The sequence below is a fragment of the Plasmodium malariae genome (assembly GCF_900090045.1).
Source record: "Plasmodium malariae genome assembly, chromosome: 9".
Lineage (NCBI taxonomy): Eukaryota > Apicomplexa > Aconoidasida > Haemosporida > Plasmodiidae > Plasmodium > Plasmodium malariae.
The window spans coordinates 661,203-684,824 of record NC_041783.1 but is presented as its reverse complement, the minus strand read 5'-3'; the positions used below and the strand labels follow the sequence as shown (position 1 = coordinate 684,824).

The 23,622-nt window shown below is 27.9% G+C and overlaps 5 protein-coding genes across 5 annotated transcripts; 2 read left to right on the top strand and 3 right to left on the bottom strand.

Annotated features, from left to right (window-relative positions):
- Window positions 1–213: 213 nt before the first annotated feature.
- PmUG01_09024400 (conserved Plasmodium protein, unknown function) lies at window positions 214–2,755 on the top strand (the record flags this gene model as incomplete). The annotated part of the gene is made up of 12 exons (XM_029004928.1): window positions 214–352; window positions 545–675; window positions 762–824; window positions 1,053–1,122; window positions 1,283–1,360; window positions 1,463–1,495; window positions 1,654–1,699; window positions 1,815–1,880; window positions 2,079–2,100; window positions 2,212–2,252; window positions 2,341–2,441; window positions 2,649–2,755. The coding sequence occupies 12 exons, from the start codon at window positions 214–216 to the stop codon at window positions 2,753–2,755; spliced, it is 897 nt and encodes a 298-aa protein (XP_028861568.1).
- A 686-nt stretch (window positions 2,756–3,441) lies between these two features.
- PmUG01_09024300 (conserved Plasmodium protein, unknown function) lies at window positions 3,442–4,374 on the bottom strand (the record flags this gene model as incomplete). The annotated part of the gene is made up of 3 exons (XM_029004927.1): window positions 3,442–3,538; window positions 3,757–3,853; window positions 4,122–4,374. The coding sequence occupies 3 exons, from the start codon at window positions 4,372–4,374 to the stop codon at window positions 3,442–3,444; spliced, it is 447 nt and encodes a 148-aa protein (XP_028861567.1).
- Window positions 4,375–5,049: 675 nt separating this feature from the next.
- On the bottom strand, window positions 5,050–12,284 carry PmUG01_09024200 (conserved Plasmodium protein, unknown function; the record flags this gene model as incomplete). Its single annotated transcript, XM_029004926.1, is given in 2 exon segments — window positions 5,050–9,912; window positions 9,927–12,284. The coding sequence occupies 2 exon segments, from the start codon at window positions 12,282–12,284 to the stop codon at window positions 5,050–5,052; spliced, it is 7,221 nt and encodes a 2,406-aa protein (XP_028861566.1).
- Window positions 12,285–14,190: 1,906 nt separating this feature from the next.
- Window positions 14,191–17,141, top strand: PmUG01_09024100 (glycerol-3-phosphate dehydrogenase, putative; the record flags this gene model as incomplete). The annotated part of the gene is made up of 8 exons (XM_029004925.1): window positions 14,191–14,319; window positions 14,811–14,900; window positions 15,057–15,248; window positions 15,404–15,574; window positions 15,887–16,018; window positions 16,172–16,321; window positions 16,530–16,682; window positions 16,971–17,141. The coding sequence occupies 8 exons, from the start codon at window positions 14,191–14,193 to the stop codon at window positions 17,139–17,141; spliced, it is 1,188 nt and encodes a 395-aa protein (XP_028861565.1).
- Window positions 17,142–17,367: 226 nt separating this feature from the next.
- PmUG01_09024000 (serine/threonine-protein kinase PRP4K, putative) lies at window positions 17,368–21,663 on the bottom strand (the record flags this gene model as incomplete). Its single annotated transcript, XM_029004924.1, has 9 exons — window positions 17,368–17,534; window positions 17,924–18,155; window positions 18,313–18,536; window positions 18,744–18,850; window positions 19,059–19,369; window positions 19,652–19,897; window positions 20,230–20,458; window positions 20,811–21,141; window positions 21,372–21,663. 9 exons carry the CDS (start codon window positions 21,661–21,663, stop codon window positions 17,368–17,370), a joined length of 2,139 nt encoding a protein of 712 aa, XP_028861564.1.
- Between the last annotated feature and the right edge of the window lie 1,959 nt (window positions 21,664–23,622).

The following is a 23,622-nucleotide window of genomic DNA, read 5'->3' as shown; positions in this document are numbered from 1 at the left end:
TCATTGAATATGTACAAGATCACATAATAGATTTTTCTGTAAAAAAATATTACCACGTTGTTAAATACGAATGCTCATATATATACATATATATACAAATAATATACACACATACATACAAGTTATATACACATGCACAATCGAAGCAATAAAACCTTTGCGCCTTGTTTTACCACACGTTTCTGAAAAAAAAAAAAAAAAAAAAAAAAAAAAATGAATCTGCCACTTAAAATTTTAAATTATTTTTCACTCTATTTGTTAATCGAACTATGTTTATTTAGAATCAGTTGTTCAAGTTCAGACATTAAGAAAGATGTATCAGAAACAAGTTGGACAATCAATATTCCCAACGGTATAATACTGAGCCAAAAAAAAAAAAAAAAAATATATATATATATATATATATATGCCTTTATTTAAGTGTAACGAAAGTATTACATTATATTATAACTGTTTCTACATGTTTATTTATTCGTTAATCCATCTATCCATTTATTCATCTGTTCATTTTATTTTTATTTATTTATTTTATTTTACTTCTCAGGTCCAGTAGATTTACCCTTTGAGAGAAAATTAAATTTAGGATTGAGAAAATATAAGCACAATTTCCCTTATGAACCAGCTGACAATTATATGCAAAATGAAATGAACGAAGACGCAAAAGAACTAACGGATGTTATAGTATATTTTTAGTTATTATCATAAATAAATGTATAGTACAAATAAATTAATCTAAACAAAATGTTTTTATTTTTTCATAGCATAAAACAAATTTTCCTGGAAGAGAAGCTGAAAATTATTCCATACCTGATGAAGTCAATTATGTAACTCACATATTTATATGAATAAATGTGGGCAATATGTATGATAGAACGTTACTTGTATATACCTGTTACGTGTCTAAAGTACATGTGTGCACATATACATGTAGGCATGTATATGTAAATGTACAGCTAAGCACCTCCATCTATAAATAAAACTTTCTCCCTTTTTACATTTGATTCCTTTTTTTTCTTTTTTTCTTTTTTTTTTTTGCTCGCTAACATATTTAGGAGCATCCCCAATGGCTTGAAGATATGATCAGATTGTCAAATAAAAGCAAAGACACCTTGGAATCCTTAGGTAAAAATTTCGTTAAAGGAGTAAGAAGGGAATTAATATAAACATAAAATCATAACCTTAAGTGCATATTTATATGGTCATTTTCGTTATTATTTAAGGAAACATTGAGGCTGTGAAAAAATTATAAGTATTTTTTTCTTTTACAAAAAAAATATTGCAGGGCTAGAGAATTTGCCAGACGTAAATGTATGTAAACAAATAAAACATATAAAAGAACAAATGCTATGTATACTTGAAGGTAAATAAAACAGTTCTATTTTAATATACAATATTTATTTAAAAACTGTTCAATTTATTCGTGCACATAATTACGCTTTTTTTGTTGTCATAAAAAATGCAGCACTTGAAGACATAAAGGAGGTTTATCAAAATGGTGAATACAAAAAGCTTGCAAATGCGGCTTTGTTAAATAAAGCATTTAACAAAAAAAACAAAAACAAAAAAGAAAAAGCACACACCATAATATATTACAACACAACTTAACATAGCATTACATACATTTCTCTCCCCTTTGTGTATATAAACTTCTAGCAAAGGAAATAACTTCCTTAACAGCGAGGGTTTTAGCTGGAGGAAGGTAATAAGTCATTAAAAAAAAAATAAAAAAAAGTTAAATTAAAAAATAAAAACATTATTCTGTTTAACCTTCCAATGTGTTACACTACATTACAATTTTACATTTCACCTTCCAGACTAGCCGTACGAGCTCTGTCAAGACTGAAAACATTGGCGTCCACATTTGAAAATAGGCAGCTAATGTTATAAAAAAATATATAAGCGAATATGTACCTCTACACATATATGAACTTATATATAAATAGCAAATATATATCCATACACACGAACGCATGTATGTACATAACCACATATATATATATATATATATATATATATATATATATATATATATATATATATATACAAAAACGTACATGATCTTTCTTCATTTTTTATAGGAAAAAATTAGGAACTCCATTGGTATAAGCAGTTTTTTTTTTTTTATTTATTTGTGTTATACTTTTTTTATGTTATATATGCATTTTTTTTATATAATATATTCTTTCTTTTTTTTTTTTTTTCTTATAATAGGCTACATTAATACTGCTACAACGGGAAAGCACATCGGACAGGTAAATACATGAAGGGTAAATATGCGAATAAAAAAGACGTAAAAAAAAAGAAAAAAAAAATCTATGTTTTTACATAATATTACAATAGGAACAGGTGGATATGTGGATCTATCTTAACCCTTCTAACTGATTTACCTGTGGTGTCCGACTTAGCTGATATAAAAACAGGGTCTTATGGTCATGTGAATGGTTAGAAAAGAGTAGTAACAGGGGAAGGAAAAAAAACAAAAAAAAAAAATCAACAAAAAAATACCAGCAAAAATAAAATTAGAACAACATAAGTTTTCGCAGAAGTATAAATGTTAATATTGTTATTTCGTTTATTCCCATATGGGGAAAAACATTATATTTATTCATATTTTAAAATTTGACTCTTTTTTTTTTTTTTTCTTAAAGTCATTATGCCCAGACAATCTAGGGTAAGAAACCCTGACAGAAACATTTTAAAATTAAGAGAGGGAGCTTCTCCTTCTAGTCTAATAAATGGATATACAACAAGTTAAAAAAAAATAAAATTAAAAGGAAAGTATAAATCTACTTATTTATAAATGTTGATGTGTTTTTTTCAACTTGTTAATTTATGTGCATGTCTTTGAGGGTGTTTGCTTGTGTATGCGTGTGTATGCATGTGTATGTATGTGTATATGTGTGTATGTGTGTATATGCATGTGTACGTTTGTGTATGCATGTGTACGTTTGTGTATGCATGTGTACGTTTGTGTATGTATGTGTATTTTATTTTATTATTTTTTTCTTTTTTTAGTTCAAGAAGAATATACAATATAAATTTGTTCAATTATTTTGTTCTTTACTTGTAATTTGTTTTATGCTTGTAAAAGGATGACCAAAATTTTTTTTTCTTCTTTTTCAAAAGAAAAACGTTAAAATTTTTTTGTTGTTTAAACGGATAAAGTTGGAGAGTACATTTTGTAAGTTGTGTACACGTGCACATAAGTATATATTTATGTATATATATATATATACGTATGTATTTATCTATGTATGTATTTATATAGTAATATACATATACATGTAAGCGTAAAATTATATGTACACATAAGCGTATAAATACGAACATATACGTGATTACCCACACACATGTACACACACATATTCGTGTTGTCAGTTTGAGAGGCAATTTATGTTATACCGTGGTAATAATTATATTTTTCAAAAAAGGGGAAATCATTTACCAAAATTTTGTTGTTTGCTTCAAGGGCCTATAATAAGAATAGTCTTGCCAGAACTTCAACTTAGGTTTTCCATATCCTTTAACTTCATGATATCTAGAATAAAAAGGAAAGCAAACAAAAAAAAAAAAAGTAAAAAATATGAAATGTTATACTTGATAGTTTCGTAATAACCCTTTTTACGAGAAAAATAATATGATATGTATATTTTGTACTATTTTATTATTATTGTCATTATTATTATTATTATTATTATTATTATTATCAAGAACATTTTCTATTCGTTAATTTTAATTATATATTTTCCTCTTCACCTGTATGGTCTATATTTATCGAAACTTAGAAGCTTCTTTCTGGTAGCCCAATAACCGTGTCTATGATACCACTTCCATTTGCTTGGCCAATAGGTACCTACGAAATTATATCCATTAAAAAGGTATGAGTAAGGATTCTTTACATTTTCGATGCACAGTGCCGTGCCATTTAATTCTTCTTCCTTTCTTTTCATTCATGTAGCGGTGCTAAATGTTTCATCATTTTGTTCTCATTCTGATATAATTTTTTTATTTTTATGCTTTTTCTTTTCTTTATTTTTGCTATGTCTTTCTGTTCCTTCTTCTTCCATCCCCATAATCACTCCAAGTATTTTCCATCATTTTCTTTTTTTTTTTCACAATACCTTTCCATTTTCGGCCTTTCCAGAACACAACAGATATAGACTCAATTAATTTTTTAAAATATTCATTAGCTCGATTTACAGAAGTGTTGTTGGTATATTTTTTTAAAAAGTTATATTTTGTTTCATGTTCAGGAAAATTAAATTTTTTACATATAGGAACATTAAATAATGACGACAGGAAATCAATAAAATGGTTGAAATTATTTAATAGCCTTACTTCATTCCCCTCAATTATAATCTTCACAATGGCCATTATTATGTTAAGGAATATTTCTATAATTCTGTATATTTTGCAATTTTTGCATATTTTTTAAGAATAGCATATTTTGCAAGTTTTTTTTTTTTTTTTCTTTATTTTGCTCGTATTAAATGTTTAAAAATGTGTTAATATCGTACAACAGAATTAAATTAACAAGCATTATATTTTATGTAGCTCCAAATGATGAATTAAAAAAATAAAATAAAATAAAATAAAAAAGCCAAACTTACAGAGAAACAAACAAAAACAAAATGTATATCAAAAAAAAAAAGAAAAAAATAAAATAAAAAAAATAAAAACATACATGACTACGAAACTGAAGCGTACGTTCGTGTGACTGAGAAATGGAAACATACGCACACATGACAAAAAAATAGAAAATAAGCAATCATGCACGTAACTAAAAATTTTCAAATTTATTTGAAATAATGAAAAAATGCTCAGAAAAAAGGCCAAAATGTTTTCTAAATGTTGAGGTTTCAACGGTATCACAAGTGTTAAGGAAAAAGAACCAAGTTACCAAAGCAATTTTCACAAAAAGAGGGGTACTTAAGTATGCATATATGTATGTGGTTACATGCACATATTTGTATATGTGTATGGGTATGCGGCAACAAGCGTGTAAGTGTGCATACATATACAATGCCGCTGGGAAGCGATAATACCTACTCAGTAACTTATTTTCGATTTGACGATGTGCATGTCCGCAAGACCAAAGAGATAAATCAACTCCTTCGCTTCGTAGGCGATATAACTGTAATTTAAAATTTTGTCTGTCTGTATTTTCGAGTTAAGTTGGTTATTAACCTTTAACATATTATACTGAGTGAGAATATTTTTTTTTACACATTCTGAAATAGCCAAAATGATAGCATAAGAAAAGTGTTCATAATTTAATTTCTTTTTATTTTTCATGAAAGATTGTAAAATTTGGATAGCTATATGGTTGCTAAAAAAGTGTGGAATTAATCCAAACTCTCTTAGAAAGCGTATAAAAATAGTAATGGATACATATTTTTTATCCATGTTATTTTCAGTCAATTTATTTTCCTCTTCTTTGTCCTTTTGCATATCCATTTTATTTACCTCACCTTGACAGGTGGATAATTTCGAATAATAATCAAAAAGTAAAGGAAAGGTCTTTGAGAAATTTTTATGTTTAACGATTAGTGGTAGTTCATTATTGAAATATGTTTCTAGGTCATATAGGTTTATGTGTATATGAGTGGAAGTATCTTTCGTACTTTCACCTTCTATGTCTTCTTTATTAAGTTCAATTAAATGCTGTTTATAATTTTGAAAATTTGATTGCATACTTAATTTATCATAAAAATCGATGAAATGATATTTAATAAAATAGTGAAATGAGGACAATCGAGAAGGATGATTTAGGCTAAGATATATTTTTTCATCCTCTTTTTTATCTACAACATATTCTGCTAAGACATATAGCATATTTAAATAAGCTAATTCTCGTACAAATGCTATAAATAAATATTTCGGAATTACTCTTAATAAACCGTATGGATTATATAACTGTCTAAAGGAGTTATGTTCAACGGAAAATTTTTCAAATAAATATAACACGTTGTCTAAATCTTTAATAAAATATTTATTACACTTCAAATCTATTATAAGTGCAACATAAGCATTATATGTTAAATAAAAATTGTTCAGCTCATTATAGGTAAGCAATTCTTCTTCATTTAATTCTATTTTTTTTAAATTATCTAAATTCTCTACCACTTTTATTTCTTGCATTTTTTTTATCTGAAAATCTTTCATTTTGTTATCCTTTTTAATACTACAACTATAGTAGTTGAAAGTTTCATCTAGAGATATTTTCAACCTAGGGCAATTTTTGAGAGTATTCTTAATAGTTGTAAAAATGTCGTATGTTGATGCATTTTTCCAATACTTTCTGACCAAAATGAAAATATCCTTATTGGTATTGCTCATATGGGATCCACTCCACTCATTCTTCTCACTCTGCCCATTTTGCCCACTCTGCACACTTCTCACATTCCTCGACTCGATTAAAGAACTCAAGAAGCTATGTTTATACGATAAGTAATCACAAGTTTGTATTCCTTTACTCATTTTTACACTGCATAACTTTGATACTTTTTCTATGTCTACATTATATTTGTCTTCATATTTTTTTACATCGTTTTTTATTTGATCCAGTTTTTCCACTTTTTCATTTATCATTTTTTCATATTGATCCAATTTTAGTTCTTTTCTTTTCAGACTTGCTTCAATATTTTGTAAATATAATTCCTCACACATATTTTCACAGCATTTATCAAAATCATCAGCTAAGTCGTTTTTCTTCAGTCTCCTCAACTCAAAAGCTATACTTTTATATACTTTTATTAATTCCTCCAGACTGCTAAATTTTGCATTCCCTATTTTGTTGCAATAATTTATGATATTGTTAGTTTGATATGCAAACATTTTATTATATTCTTCTTTCAACAAATTTTTAAATTGAGTCAATATATTATTTTGTAACAAGTCATTTTCATACTGCTTCGAATTAATGAAATATTTATACTTTTTTAAATAAATTAAATGATGTAATATTATGTTACTTAACGAATACGCTAAGTGCATACTTAAATCGTGCTTCTTATTTACATCAGACATATGTTCCTTATATTTGTGCATGTACAACCATTCATTCAAAAAATACTCATCCTGTTCACTAGTGCAATTCTTTGAGGAGTATTCCTCCCCTATTTCGTCATTATGCGAAATCCAGTTTTTTCCAATGTATCGCTTTTCACCTCTAAACTTATTCTTTACGCCCCTTTTATAATACACGCTATTCTGTTCTTCTTCAGTAGGATAGGTGGGTACGTTTGTGTAACTACTAGGGTAAGGCATAGTTACACGGCAATTATTCAAATTAGCATAAAAAGGAGTTATCACTTCCTTCTCCCATTCCTCTTCTTTAAAGGGCATTTTTCCATTGGGAATAATTTTACAGTGCTTTCTAGAGCTGTCCCAGGTTAGCTTATCTATGGGCAATGTGCTACGGATTAGTGCCCCCTTCTTCAATTCTGAAATATTCAGAGGTATTGTAAAAAAGAAATTAACATTCTCTACCTGTTCGTTCATTACTTTTAATGAGAGTAATTTTTTATACGAGTACTCAGATTCATGATCTAAAAAATTTTTATAAAAATTCAATAATCTGTGCATGCAGTTTTGATAATTATTTGAGTACAATAATAGTTCAAAATTTTTTAGTAAGAGCCCTGAATAGGTATGCTGATCATATAAATTATAAAATTCTAAAATATTATGAACATTTGTAATTATTGGCTTTAGAGGACATCCAAAAATTTGTATTTCATTTACGTATACATTTATTTCACAATAGATAGGCACATCATTAAATCTTTTTTCAAATTCGTTAATTATAACATTATCATAATATTTATTTTCTTGAAATAGAAATTCATTGTAAAAATTTATTATGTCTTCTTTTTTTATTCCATTTATATTATTTTTTTTTCTTGTTGTATTCTCTTCTTTTTTAAAATAGCAAATATACTCTATTTCATAGCTTCCGTCGTTATTGTCAACGACATTTTTAATATATGCTCCTTTCCTACCCACTACTTTAACATTATCATTTCCAATACTAATTCTTTCTCCATTATGGTCATATAAAACTATAGTAAAAGTATTAACAATGTATATATTTTTCATAAAGTTTTTGTATCTTTCCCTATTCATTTTGTCTATATTAATGATGTCTTCATTACCTTGGTTAGAATATTCTGAACAATTCAGAATTCTGAAATTCGCATCAGAATATTTCGTTTCCTTCTGAGAAAGATCGTCACGTTGTAGATTATCTGAATGGATATTCAGCGTATTGTTCTTCAAACTGTTCGTATTTTCCTTCTCTGCATGAACTTTATGGGGAAAATCATTCTGTTTCATGGTGATTTCGTGTAGGTTCCTGTTACTTCTATGTTCACTGGTATTATCCTGCCTTGTTTTGGTAATTATGCTACTGTTACTTCTCCCTTGTGACTTCTCCTCCTCAGTAATGGCAACAGATTTTACCCCTTTTGAGAGACTCCTACTAATAGGAACCTGTGTATTGTTTTCTGCTTGTTTTATTTTCCCTTCGATGTAATTTTCTTTATCCTCTTCAAACTCTTCCTTCCCTTTACATAAACTTCTAAGTTTCATGCTATTTTTCTCAGTAGATGTATATGTAGATCCTCCCCGTCTACCGTTGTCTGCCTCCATTTTTGCATCTGTTATGTCATTATACAATACATTATTAAAGTTAAAAACTGGAGTAGCTAAACATCTTGTAGCACCTGACCCTAAAATCTTGGAAAATTTCGAATCAGCATTTGCTTGGATGGTATATATTTCATATGGGGAACCGATTATATTAATTCCATCACAATAAATATGGAGCAGTTTTTTCCCGACCTTATTTATTTTGTATAAAATTTGATACGTGCCATTTTTAAAATCCTTTACTTGGTAGTCCGTTGTTTCGTATATATCATTAAGCGGTTTGAAGCAGAAAGAAAAGGGACGCAATGGATCATTATTACCTCTTGTGATATTATTTTTATCGCTAACATTATCGTTATCGATGGTTCTAATCCCACCTACCACTTTGCCGTTCTTACTAGAGTCGATACCATACTGAGATTTGAGACAACCAACGGGTTCAACTTGTATTCTTATTGTAACAGAAGTTCCACAATATATATTTTCATTTTTATAATTCTTTGTATATACATAAAAGGAAAGCCATTTATTTATTTCCCCACCCATTAGTCCTAGGCCTTCTGCTAGTGCATAGGATATTGTATCCTTTTTCAATAACAATGTATTATTATCTTTTTTTTTACATTTGGATATAAAATGGTTGTTATGTAAGACACGTTTGTTTTTTTCCACACCATTTGAAATGTTCTGCACTGTTCTAACATTTGTACATACATCACTATTATCTTTCTGTGTTATAGGTATGAAGAAATTAGTTATGCAAGAATACTGTATATTTTCTTTCTTTTCCTTATTAATACCGGCATGTGACAAATTATTAATAAAATCGTCAAAAAATAAGAAAATAATATTTCCCCTATTCAGAACTGGAGCTGAGTAAGAGGCATGTGTAGTATCATCTAGGGTACATTTCATCTTACCTTCATAAAATAATTTATACATATCTGATGAAAAAAAAGTACTGTGTTTCGGATGTGTATAAAAAGAGATTTCTACATATGGGTTAAAACTGTCTTTAATAAAATTCTCTTCTTCCTTTTTATCACAACTATGATGAATTTTTAGTTCCTTCTTTATTTTACATCCATTATTAAAAGGTATATCATCATTTATTATAATATTTTCCGTTAACTCTAGAAGAGGTATATCCTTCTGAAATAGAATCATATTTATTGCACAAGATGGGGCATTATAATTATACGGCAGGATAACACAGCTGTTGAAATTTAGTTTTAAAGAAACGAAATTTTTTTTTTTTTTTTTTTTTTTTTTTTTTTTTCATACGTTTTATCATTAAGCAGTTCATATTTATTGTTGTCTTTACCCCCGACAAAATAGTAGTCTAATTCTATCCCCTTTTCCATCTGTAGATCTATAATTCTAGTTCTCCTTAATTTTATATTTTCAATGTTGTGCATTGTATCCCCCTCTTCTGCCCAATATATAATAATGTAGAACTTTTCTTTATCAATAAAACGGTTAAGAGAACTTAATTGTAGAGCTATGTTGCTTACATAATGAACACGAATAATTACATGCGAACATACAATTTCGTACGGTGAGAAACTGCACGATGAATTGAACAACAAATTGTATGATGATCTGTTTGATGCCCCCCTTTTTGTCATTTCTAACATTTGAAAAATATTTCTTATTACCCTTTTGTTAAATTCTTCTTGTTCTTTCGGGTTATATATTTTTTGCAAATTTTTCTCTATATAAGAATATGACTTCTTGAGATAATTATTTTCTATTCTCATCAATTCTGTATTTATGATAGAACATATTTTATCTTCCTCCCTGTACAAGCCGTTTTTATCATTAGCACCATTTTCATGTAATATTGTTTTCTTTTTTTTTTTTTTAATTTTTACATATTTCAAAATTTTATCTATACAGTCATGTATATTGCTATTCGTATTATGTATGCGCCTTGCTATATATTCTGTGTCAATTGTGTCATGGGTATGAGTTTCACTTTTAATATCAAGTATGAGTTTTATATTTCCTATAGGTATTAACTCCTTTTCATATTTATTAACTAAATGAAATAAATTTACTTTTCTATTTCTTTTGAAATGGTCTAAATATCTGTCTAGTAGTAATCTGATGGTAGCGTGCGAATATAAATTATAGCTATCGCATTTTTTTTTTTTTTTGTTTTGTTTTGTTTTTAGTATATTTTTATTGGAAACATTTATAGGAATAATGCAAGAGCCTAGTATTTTAAGAAACTTCACGTATTCTCCCTCTATAATTATTTTCTTTGATTCCATCGATTTAGCTTCTTCTTGCAGTTCTTTTTTGTATGCTTCCACCAGTTCTCCATTAAACATATGTGTACCTTTTTTTGAGTTAATTTCTTTGTGCATACAAGGAGCTTTTCTGCTTGCATTTCTGTCATTGCTTATGCCTCTGCTACTATCAGTACTTCTAACCCAGCGCGAGCATTCATCCTTTGTTATTTTTTCCATGCCCATATCATTTGCATTCTTTTTGCTGAAGGGTAATAACAAATCTATGTTATTGAAATATGGAGCAAAATTTTGTCTATCATATATCTTGTAATAGTGCGATTCTCCAAATTCTTTTAGATGTATTCCAACTACAGAAATGAAAACATAAATGATGTCGTCATCATCCTTATGATCATCATCAGAACTATTATTATTATCTGTTATGTTCAAAAATTCATTTTTTCTACTTTTTAAATTCACACACTGATGAAAGTTTACATGAACAGTACATATACTTTTTTTAATATTTTCCTTAGGCGAATATTCAACTAAATTTGCAGAAGTACATCTATTTCTCAATTCAGGTAGCCAATTTATGCCTTGAAATAAACTGAACAATTCTAGTGGATCTTCATATGCAAAATATGACACACAGAATGCTTGTTCATATTGTGTGTAATTATTTTCAAGCTTATTTATTTCTATTTTTATTTTCTCTATACATATACTTATTAAGTAATCATTATCTAGGTAAATACTCGAATTGTCTGAATCCGATGATATTATAGATAATGTAGATGCACATGATTTAGTCCTTTGCAAGTCTTTCTTCGTGTCCTTTAATAATCTGCAAGTACCTTTGGGACTTGCACTACTCTCGGAGGTGGGATATTCGCTTGTGTTACTATCAACTTTCCCCAAGGTTTGGCGTTTGTTGGATTTATCCCCCTCAAACTTTCCTTTGCCAAACTTGCCCTCGTCAAATTTATCCCCCTTACTCTTCTCCTTGTCAGACGTACTCCCGTTACATTTCCCCGCGTCAGAACCTTTTCCCAAATTAGAATCCGAATCATCTAGAAATATTTCAGGAATGGACCTAAACTGACCTAACTCCAACTCGGCTATCTTTGGCTCATTTGCACGTGCACCATATGGTATTTTATTTTCTGTTATTTCTTCACTAACCTTTTTTGACATAAAACTATCAGAAGGGTTAACATATTTTATTTTTTTATTTTTATTTTTTTTATTTTTTGAGCTATTTATTTTTCCATGGTTATTCTCTTGAACTATTTTTTTCTGCAATTTGTCGTTCACTTGTTCGATTTGTTTGTTCTCGTGTTTCTCCCTGCTTAGTGCTTTTTCTAAAAATTCATTACTCCCTTGATTCATCATTTTTTTTTTTTTTTTTTAATTCTTCTGGCTATTCCGAGCGGTTGTACACGTATGTACATGTATGTATATATGTGTTCATATGCATATATATATAAATATACATGCTCGCGGGACTGTAAACATATAAGTGGTTTGTCCTTTGTTAAGGTATTACACGCACAGAGGTTATAGTAGAGAAAAACATATTCTAAAAAATAAAGGATGAAGTTGCTCCTTTTTTATATTTAATTTCTTTATCTTTCCAACTGTATCATATATAAGTAAGACGCTACCTTCTTATATACTAAAGTAGAAGGTAGAAGAATAAAACATGAACAAAAAAAGTTTCGTTAAATACAATCTAGTTTAGTATGGAAAAAATTAAAGACATAACAAGAAAAAGTATATTAATACAAAAAGCTCAAAAAAATAAAATTTAGGTTTCCTTTTTTTTTTTTTTTTTTTTTTTAGAAAAAAAGAGGGAAAAAAAAAAAAAAAAAAAAGCATTACACTTTTTATGTAAATACGAATATGTAATTTAATGTGAAATAAGTTAAGAGGCTACAAATAAAATTTTCTAAAAAAAATAAAGGGATAAAAGATGGAAAATGTAAAACGGAAAACGGAAAATTCAAAATGGAAAATGTGTAATATGAAGTACAAAAAGTAAAATTCAAAATGGAAACGAGAGTTGTAAAATGCAAAATTGGATACGTGAAAAAAATAACCAAGAAATACAAATATAATTTCATGTACACAAACAAGAAAAAATGTGTCAAACGTTGTTAAAGGAAATATTCTGGGTTATACAGCGAAATAAAATAGGGCAAAGTAAAGCAAACTATAATAAAAAAAGGAGGGGAAATAAAAAAAAAATTAGATAAAATAAAAAAAAAATAAGATAAAATAAAAAAAAAATAAGATAAAATAAAAAAAAAAAAAGATAAAATAAAAAAAAAAATATGATAAAATAAAAATATAATAAGATAAAATAAAAATATAATAAGATAAAATAAAAATAAAATAAAGTAAAATAAAAGCATTACAACGCAAAGAACAAATGTTCAAATATTTCTGACACACATTCTTCCCTGTGAAAAAAATACAAAATGCAAAAGATCTTCAGAAGTGTATTATAATATAACATACCATTTATTAAAGCGGAAGAGTATGCAGGGGGGAAATTATACAAATGTTCTTGTACGTGCTATATGAATAATTTTAAATTGCTGTACTGTCTCTTTAAAAAGGTGTAACAAATCAAAATGTTGTCATTTTATTTTTATAATATTATGAAAAATATATAGTCATTTTTTATTAACACGCATTCAGTGTTATTTTGTAGTAATAGGATTTCTTTTAATCATTCTGAAATGTCTGCTTGAGTAAGTTTTATATACGTTATACATGTAATACGCGTCATATGTTTATACATTACATGCTATTTTTTAAAAATCACGTCCATGTAACACTTTATGACCCCTTGAAATAAATGAACTACCGTTCGTTTTCATACAAATGTAAAATAACAACAAAAAAAAAAAAAAATAATAAAAAAAAAATAATAAAAAAAATAATAAAAAAAAATAAATAAATAATTAATAATAATAATAATAATAATAATAATAAATAGAACATTTAAAAATTAACACTATTATTTTACTTTTTTTTTTTTTTTTTTTTTGCTTTTTCTTTTATCACTTAACAGGAATGTAGTTTTTACAATTGCACATATAGATGATGCATATGTTGGGACATATCTCACTTAAAATTTACAAACCAATTTTTGTACTGTTATTTTTATTACTACTTAAGTAAATAATAATAATAAATAAATAAACAAAAATAATAAATACATACATAAATAAGTGAACGAATAAACAAATAAACAAATAAACAAATAGAACAATTAAGATAACAAAGGAAAATGCTGAAAAATTACGCTCTTTATGTCACCCTTTTTTCTCACTTAGTTACATGCTTTTCAGGCAACCAAACACTGAATGGCCATAAAACCACGTTAATCGGAAATGTTAAAAGTAATATACCTTTAAAGGTATGAAAAAGAAAAAAAAAAAAAAAAATAAAGTAAAAAAAAATATATGGTGAACACCTTTCATTACAAATATGCATAATGTTCTTCACAAAATTACAAGGTTCACATGTAATGAATAAAAGTTTTTTTGGAATGCATGTATATTTGCGTTTGAGACAAATATTTTTTCCTTTCATTGTTTTGAAGTAGATAATAATACGTATTTTTTTTTCCATTCGTGCGTCCTCTTTGTCTGTCTTTTACTTTGCTATATTTTATTTTGTATTATTTTGTGCTATTTTGTACTATTTTGTGCTATTTTGTACTATTTTGTGCTATTTTGTGCTATTTTGTACTATTTTATGCTATTTTGTACTATTTTGTGCTATTTTGCACTATTTTGTGCTATTTTGCACTATTTTGTGCTATTTTGCACTATTTTTCACTGTTTTGTTTTACTTTATTTTTTATCCTTTTTCTGTTACCTTCCTATTTGTTGCTGTTCCTGCAAGGTATCTATTATTGGTAGTGGCAGTTGGGGAACAGTCATATCAAAGATTGTCAGTGAAAATACCCAGAATTCAAAAATCTTTCACCCACTTGTAAAAAATACGAAAACGAAAGAAATAAAAAAACTGAAAAATTAAGAACTTAAAAAGAGAATAATGAAAAGGCTTGTATAGCTCAATACATATCCATATCATTGTAACCGCACCATATTTTTTTTTTTTTTTTTTTTTCATTTATTCGAAACGTAGGTTAGGATATACGTGAACGAGGAAATTGTGGATAATGAAAAGTTAAGTAGTATCATAAATGAAAAAAAAGAAAATGTAAAATACATGAAGGGAATGAAATTACCAGATAACATTGTTGCTGTTTCTGACATGAAAGATGTGATAGAAGACGCAGATTTGCTTGTTTTTGTTGTTCCTCATCAGTATTTAGAAGTAATTATAAGAAAAATAAAGGTGTAGAATCGTATTACATGAAACATGCTTATTATTCTGTAATGTAGGATTAAATAAGGACTCCCCATAAGCATACACAAAATTAACACTTTTTTTTTTTTTTTTCCCACCACTCTATTCATGTATATCTACAGAACATATTAAACGAAATAACGAAAAACAAAAACCTTAAAAAACAAGCAAAAGCAATAAGTTTAATGAAAGGAATACAAATAAATAACTCGAAACCTATGTTACTATCAGACATTATTCAAAAAAAATTAAATATTGAATGCTCCGCGTTGTCAGGATCAAACATCGCAGAAGTTCGTGATCTAATGTTTAAAATGAAATATAAGAAATGAAAAAGAAAAAAAATAAAATAAAAAAATAATAAAGTGCATAAATATTTTTAGCAAACTTTGTAGATCAAGAAAATATTCACATATGCACGTATATACACATATATAATAAGAATGTACGTAATATGTTCCTGCTTTTTGGTTGTAAGCACCTATCTGTACTTATGCATACTTCATACAAAAAAAGAAATTTGCTTTAATCATTTAAGAAATATATTTTCATATAAATGCGTATGAACATGTCAGAAAAAAAAACATAACAATTATTTATATCAGGAATTGTCAAGGGAAAATTTTAGCGAAAGTACAATAGGGTTTGAAAATATTGAAACGGTTGAAATATGGCAAGAGTTATTTGACAGAACGTACTTCAAAATTAACTGCATACAAGACAAACCGGGGGTGGAGGTAGCCATAGAACTACATACAAATATACGAATATATAAATACATGTATTTGCATACTTACATCCATGCATACATACGTATACACACGTATGCTTACATATATTTATCAACGTGCAAGTGCGTTTCTATATGATAACTCTACTTGACCTTGCAGACATGCGGAGCGCTAAAAAATGTCGTAGCTTTAGGCGTTGGATTTTTAGATGCTTTCATGAATAGTTATAACACAAAATCTGCTATTATCAGAATTGGGCTAGACGAGATGAAAAAATTCGCTAAATTATTTTTTCCAGATGTTCTAGACGTAAGGGGGGGGAAAAAATAATGTACATATACGTATATATATATGCATATATGCAGGCTTGTAAAAGTGTGCATGTAGAAATACATTAATTGTATTAATTATGGCCCAAACTCTCTGCAGCAGGACTAAAACTATTTAACCATGCTTGTTTATCTGCTCCTCTATTTAATTTATTTGTTTTCTATTTTTGCTGCGCAACTTATTTAAGGATACATTTCTAGATAGCTGCGGTTTAGCTGATCTTATCACAACTTGCCTTGGTGGACGAAACTTAAAATGTGCAAGAGAGTTTGTCATACGAAATGGGAAAGATTCGTGGGAACGTATTGAAGTTGAACTATTAAACGGGCAAAAACTTCAGGTATAATTACATAGAAAGAAAGGACATACAACAGAATGGCAAAAAAAGAAAAAAAAAAAAAAAAGATTAGCAAATATGTTTTAAATTTTTAGCATTTTAATATATTCCGTATTTTCAAAATTTTGAACGTTTCACTTTTTTGCCTATACCGTTAGATTTATTTTTACTTGACTCTTTTATGAAAATTTTATGTTATTTATAATTATACATTCATTACACTGCTATGGTATGATATGTATGTATATTGTATGACGTGTGATATATTTATTCTCATATTGCACACTGCAGGGAATATACACGGCAAAAGAAGTATATAATGTTTTGGAGCAGCACAAATTAAAAAAAGAATTTCCTTTATTCAGCGCAATTTATGAGATAGCGTTTGGACATAAAAACCCATCTACTATAATTGATGTTCTTTCAACAAAAAAATTAAGACATATTAAATATAAGAAATGAATAATAAATATTAGCAGAAAAAAAAAAAAATAAAAAAAATAAAAACTAATTTCTTCAAAAATTCGGTAAAAAAAAATAAAGAAAAATGAATATGTGCGCCTACACATGAACAACTATATACACAAACACCTACACGCGTACACTAGTAATATGGTACATCCATAAATGGATATACTAAATGTGCGCGTTCCTTGCCTATAAAAAGTGATATATCATTTTTCGAATTTTATTCATTTTGCGTTTTCGAAAAATGAATTGATTCCCTTAAATACGGATGTTGTAAAGCCTGGTCTGGGGTATATCGTTTAGACGGATCTAGCATTAAACACTTTTCTAACAAATCTCCCAACTGCTTTATTTTTTTTTTTAAAAATTGCATCTTTGGACTATTTCCTGTGAAATAAAAAATTGAATATTTTTTTATGTTTATGTTTTTCTTTTTATAACGATTACAAAATTGCGATAATCTTGTACAAATTTGTTACTGATATATCAACACTACAGTGCCGTACGCATTCGATGTATGTACTTGCTCGTAATTGCAATATATATATTTGCGTATTTGCAGCATGTATATAATACATATTTGTACATTCAACGAGGATAATAAATAACAATACGACTGATTCTTATATTTTTTTGGCTTTTCCTTATTTGCCTTTAATTTTGTAAATACACGTATATACACCGATGTACGTTTTAGCAACACTCAAAACATGCACAAAATATTTAATTTTTCTTTCTCCTTTTTTCTATTTCCTTTTTTCCATTTTTGATATCACCTTTCAGCCAATACTGATGCTCCAGCAAATCGCACGTAATATTTTTGGTAGGTCTCAAATCCGAAATTACTCTGACTACTTCTTTTTTAGTATAATAGTCTCTATCAACAAATATAAAATCCAAATTTTCGTTAAAATGTTGAGAATAAAATTGACCTCCTTTAATCATTTTGTGTGAAAATTTTCCCTTATATTCCATCATTAATTTTATCATATGATTGTTTGATTTTCCCTAAAAAAAAGGAAGTGGTAAAAATATGCAGCAGTAAGATATAGTGCCAGCAAAGGGATGCAACAAACACAGTTATTTCTCGTTCGTTCAGTTGCATTGGCTTTTGCATTTATCTATTTATCTATCTATATATATATATATATTTTTTTTTTCATACGGGGAATAGTATCTTTCCAGTGGCTAGCTCAAAAACAGTGGCTGCTGCTGACCACACGTCTATCTGTGCATCATACCGAAAACCCAAAATAATTTCTGGAGCTCTGTAAAATCTACTAACTAAATAAGACGTAATTTCATTTTCGGATACATCACTTGCGCTCCCTAAGTCGCATACCTTTAGTGCGTTAAATTTTTCGTTAATGAGTATATTATCCGGTTTTACTGTTAAGGAGGAACAAAGAATATATGCACAAGTATGTATATATATGAACAGAAGTACATATGTATATATGCATACTTCCACATACGAATCGCATAACATACACCTATCTGATTATTTATCTACGCAAAAGAAAACTATACAATTTAAATTTTTGTCCAATAAAGGAAGCGCAACTAGTATATGCCGCTTCTATATTTTACACTTACAATCGGCGTGCATTATTCTGCACTTGCGCATGTGCTTCAATGCTATGAATAGCTGTTTCGTGTAGCAGTGAACGGCTGTAGCGTTTAGCCCATATCCATTTCCATATCTTTAAAAAAAAAAAAAAAAAAAAAAAAAAATATATATATATATATATATATATATATATATATATATATACCCACGCATACATAACACATGCCAACGTTTTAATACAAGAAAAACTACTTTTGAAGGACTTCTCGGGTTACACTTTCAAAATGTACTTTCACGCATTTATCAATTCTTTTTCTTTTTTTTTTTTTTTGTCCTTTTACTTTTTAAGAGCTATCCTTAAATTTCCCCACATCCACTCGAAAACCAAACATAAATGATTTTTGTATTTAATACTTCTTAACAAACGAACGATGTGTCTTTTATTATCTTTGTCATACTCGTTTAATTTTTTTAGGATGCATATTTCCTTTTCCGCTGCTTTTCTCATCATATCGTTATCTCTAATAACTTTAATGGCCACTGGTATTTTGCTGACCATGTCATAACATTTTAAAACATTTGAAAAAACGCCTTTACCGACTAGTTCACATACAACACTGTATCTGCTGTCGATTACTTCACCAACGATAGCCTAAAATGGGGCACAAAGCAATGCATGGGCATATATGTGTAAGGACGTGTATAAATACATATAGCGTATATATCCTGTATACTTACATAATTATACGTCATTATGTTAATAAGTTTGTATGTTAATACGTTTGTAAGTTCACATGTTTGTATGTTAATACGTTTGTAAGTTCACATGTTTGTATGTTAATATGCTTATACGTTTATAGGTTCATGCATTTATGCACTTTTTTTCCCCTATACTGATGTGTGTACATATATGTATATGCACATGTAGGCTTACTTTATAGTATCCCTCTGAGTCATTCCAGTTATCAGACAAATTTGCATTGCTAGACGTATAATAGTCCGTTATATGAATATTTTCTACTTTTCTTTTTTTATTTGACTGGACACTTGAAAACATATCTACATCTTCATTTTCAATGTCTTCTTTGTCTTCCATGTTGATATACTTATTAGTCATTAGATGTTTGTTTGCTGATATGCTCTCTTTGCTCTTATGCCCAAAAGTACCTTCTTCAATGTTCTGAGAATGAAGAAGTTATTTATGTGCAATTGTGTACATGCATATACTTATCTATATGTATATGTGTGTATGTTTATACGCGTATATGTGTATATGCCTATATGTGTATATACATATATACGCATATATATACAGATAATCCACTTTGTAGCTTCCTTCCTTATGTATGATCAAAGAACGACATACGTATAAATCCTAAACGCTAACAAGAACTATACAGCTCACCGGTTTATACTACATAGTAAAATATACGCACATAAGTTCATACATCCCAAGGATACATCCATATATGCGTACATCGGCTCTCCACTAATTTGAAGAAAGAAACTTACCATTTTGATTCTTTCGTGTAACTCCTTCTGCTTAATTATAAAGGCTCTAATTTTTATTTTCTCTTCATCAATTTTTTTTTTTAAATCACTGTATAAATCATTTGCTTCTTTTACTAATTCGTTTTTTTCTTTGCTTGGCTTTTCCTCTATTACTTCGTGGTCAGATGATAAGGAAGAGCAAGTGTCCTCCATAACCTCCTTGTTAGGAGCAAATATACACGCTGCATCGCTGCTCGAAGGAAAAATTAGAATTTTAAAACAAAAACGCTAAAGTGAATTTGTATATCAACATAATAAATACGCATGTTTAGAATTAACAATGGAACGATGTAAATCTCTTAAACGAAAACAATTTTAAAAGAAGAGACACAATTTTAGCTCGACTAGATGGAGTAACACACTAAAATTTGTAGGAAGCAAAAAAGGATAATAAGCAGGGAATGAGAAGGTAAGCATATCGCTAAAAGGACCGCTGTGCCTACGGGAAAACAACAACAACAACAACAGCACACACACACACACTCTTATACATGAGCACACGTAATAATAATAACCACTTATCCTCTTCTTCACAAACTTACTTTTGCTCCATATCGTCCAGCATAGAAGGTATTTCATTTATACCTTCTACTAAATTATTTTTATTGAAATTTGATAACACACTTTCACTTTCCTCCTCCTTTTTTGTTTTGTCTTTGCTACTATCATCATTCTGTTTATCCTTATTCAGATTATTATTATGATTATTATTATCATCATTTTGGGAATTAATATTACTTCTGTTAGCGTTTTCGTTAGCTAAACTTTTAAGTTTCTCTTTTATTTCTTCTCTTTTTTTCCTTCTCTCTTCTAAAAATTTATCTTCATTTTCTTCTTCTTTCAAAATTTTGAATTCGTTATCACTGTTCGACGCTGTAAAAATAAGAAGAGGGAGTGCAAGAGAGGAGGAGGGAAATTACAATCAGAATAATGTTATACTGAACGAAACTGCACTTTGTTTATACACATACATATGTTTCACATCCACACATACAAAAAAGAATAACTACACGCATTAATGTACATACAAATGTATGTATAAGTGCACGCATATGTTCACACGCATTTATGTGAAAATGCGGAAGAAAGGGAAAAACACTTACTCGACCCACTGGACAAAATTTCGTTAAGATTATTTGTATCAGAATGGCTACTAGCAGAATTAGGAGAACTAAATGAATTTATATTTTCTTTAGAATTTTTCTTTTGATCATTTTTTAATTTTTGTTTACTTTTTTCTTTTTCCTCATTTTTATTTTTTTTATATGAACCATTTTCCGGACTCATCTCTGAATGACTTAATATATGATGTTTTTTTACACTCTTGGAATGGTTTTCTTCACTATCGGACTCGTATGAATTAAAAATCATCCTACCTCTCTTATCTTTTGACATATTTGATCTAATATTAAATAGATTTCAATTTTTTTTTGGATAAATTTCTTAATATTTTTTCTGCACAACTTTATTCTCTATTATTCGAATCGTTTAATGCGTCATCTGTTTTTTTTTTTTTTTTTTTTCTTTTCTTTTTATCAAAATTGTTTAGAAGAAAAAAATTACGTGTACATATGTGTGATTTCTTATACTATTGTGTACTTTTTTTTTTATATATATATATATATATATATATATATATATATGTGACTAACGTGCTTATGCAAACTTGTACGTCCTTATAAGCACTTAAATGTACTCATTAATACTTAGATGTACTTATAAGCAATTATGCGTACTTATTAATACGTATTTGTAACTACACATGTCTATGTATTACTGGATATACCTATGTGTAACCATGTATGACTACTGTACACCTATGTATAAACATTTAAAAGGTTAATATGAAAAAGGAAAATGTATATATGGGTGAAAGAAGAGAAAAAGAAAAAAAAGAAACTATCATTATATACGTGTAACACTAAAACAAATTAGGAATGCACTACACAACAATATATAATTACATACACATATGTATAAATGTGTGTAAAAAAAAAAAAAAAAAAAAAAAATTTACACATAATTAGATTCGTATAATATAACTATTTTTTATATATACCTGAAGTACCACAATTAACGGATTGATTTCCCTCTCTTGTTCTTTTCATTCATTTCATATGTTTATATTTTCAAATACATCTTGACATGAAGTAAAATGGAAAGGGTTATTATTTTCTTTTTTTTACTTCTTCAATATGCATAAATGTATATATAAATGAAATGTTCTTGGGTTTTATTGAATTTTTCGTTCTGCTGGATTAGCATTCAACCGGGTCATTATAATTTTTTGAATGACGACTATGTTAATTACCTCACTTTCATAAAAAAAATAAAAAAAAATGATTTAAACAGATGTGTATTGAAACAAGTTCGTTCGAAGAAAAGAAAATAAAATGAATAGATAAAACGAATATATAAAACGAATAGATAAAACGAATAGATAAAACGAATAGATAAAACGAATAGATAAAACGAATAGATAAAACGAATAGATAAAACGAATAGATAAAACGAATAGATAAAATGAATAGATAAAACGAATATATAAAATGAATAAATAAAACGAATAAATAAGATGGAATAATTAAAAATGTTGCAAAATAAGGCAATGTGCCCTTACAATAATATCAAAAATAATGGCATAGATATAAGTACAGTATGAAGAGGAAAATAAAATACTCAGAATTAACAATATGTAAAGTAGTATAAGAAAAGCGATGAAACGAAAAGCTTGTAAGTTATATGTATAGGATGAACACGCGTATATTCGCGGTAGGGTATTAACAATTATGAATGTGTTATGTATGTATGTACATATGCATTTATAAAAACATGAACACTATATTTAGAACTAAATGCTAATCTATTTCTTACGCATATATATGTTTTATAATATACTTATTTATATTAGCATCCCTAAGTTTTTTACAATTACTAGTTCATAAAATGAGGAAACATTTTAACCTCTCATTTTTTATACATATACGTGAAGTTAAAAAGTAATTGCATTTTTAAGCTTCAAACGTACATAAAAATGTGTGTATACATATATATATATATGCAGTTTATACACTGAAAGTACAATGAATTTTAAAATTATCCTTTTTTTGTTATAAAATTGATTATCAGTGCTATTCATTTATTTGAATAATTTCATATAAAATAAATATTTCATTTTTTATTTTTTCCTAATAACTGTCTTCCAAAATATATACGGCCTTGCGTTTCGTTATTTATACATATTTTGCATTTTTAAAATTATTCTTTCCTCTTTTTTAATTATTTTTGTATATATTACTTGATATATATGTATGTTCTGTTAAAAATGGTGAGTTAATATCTGGCAACAATTAA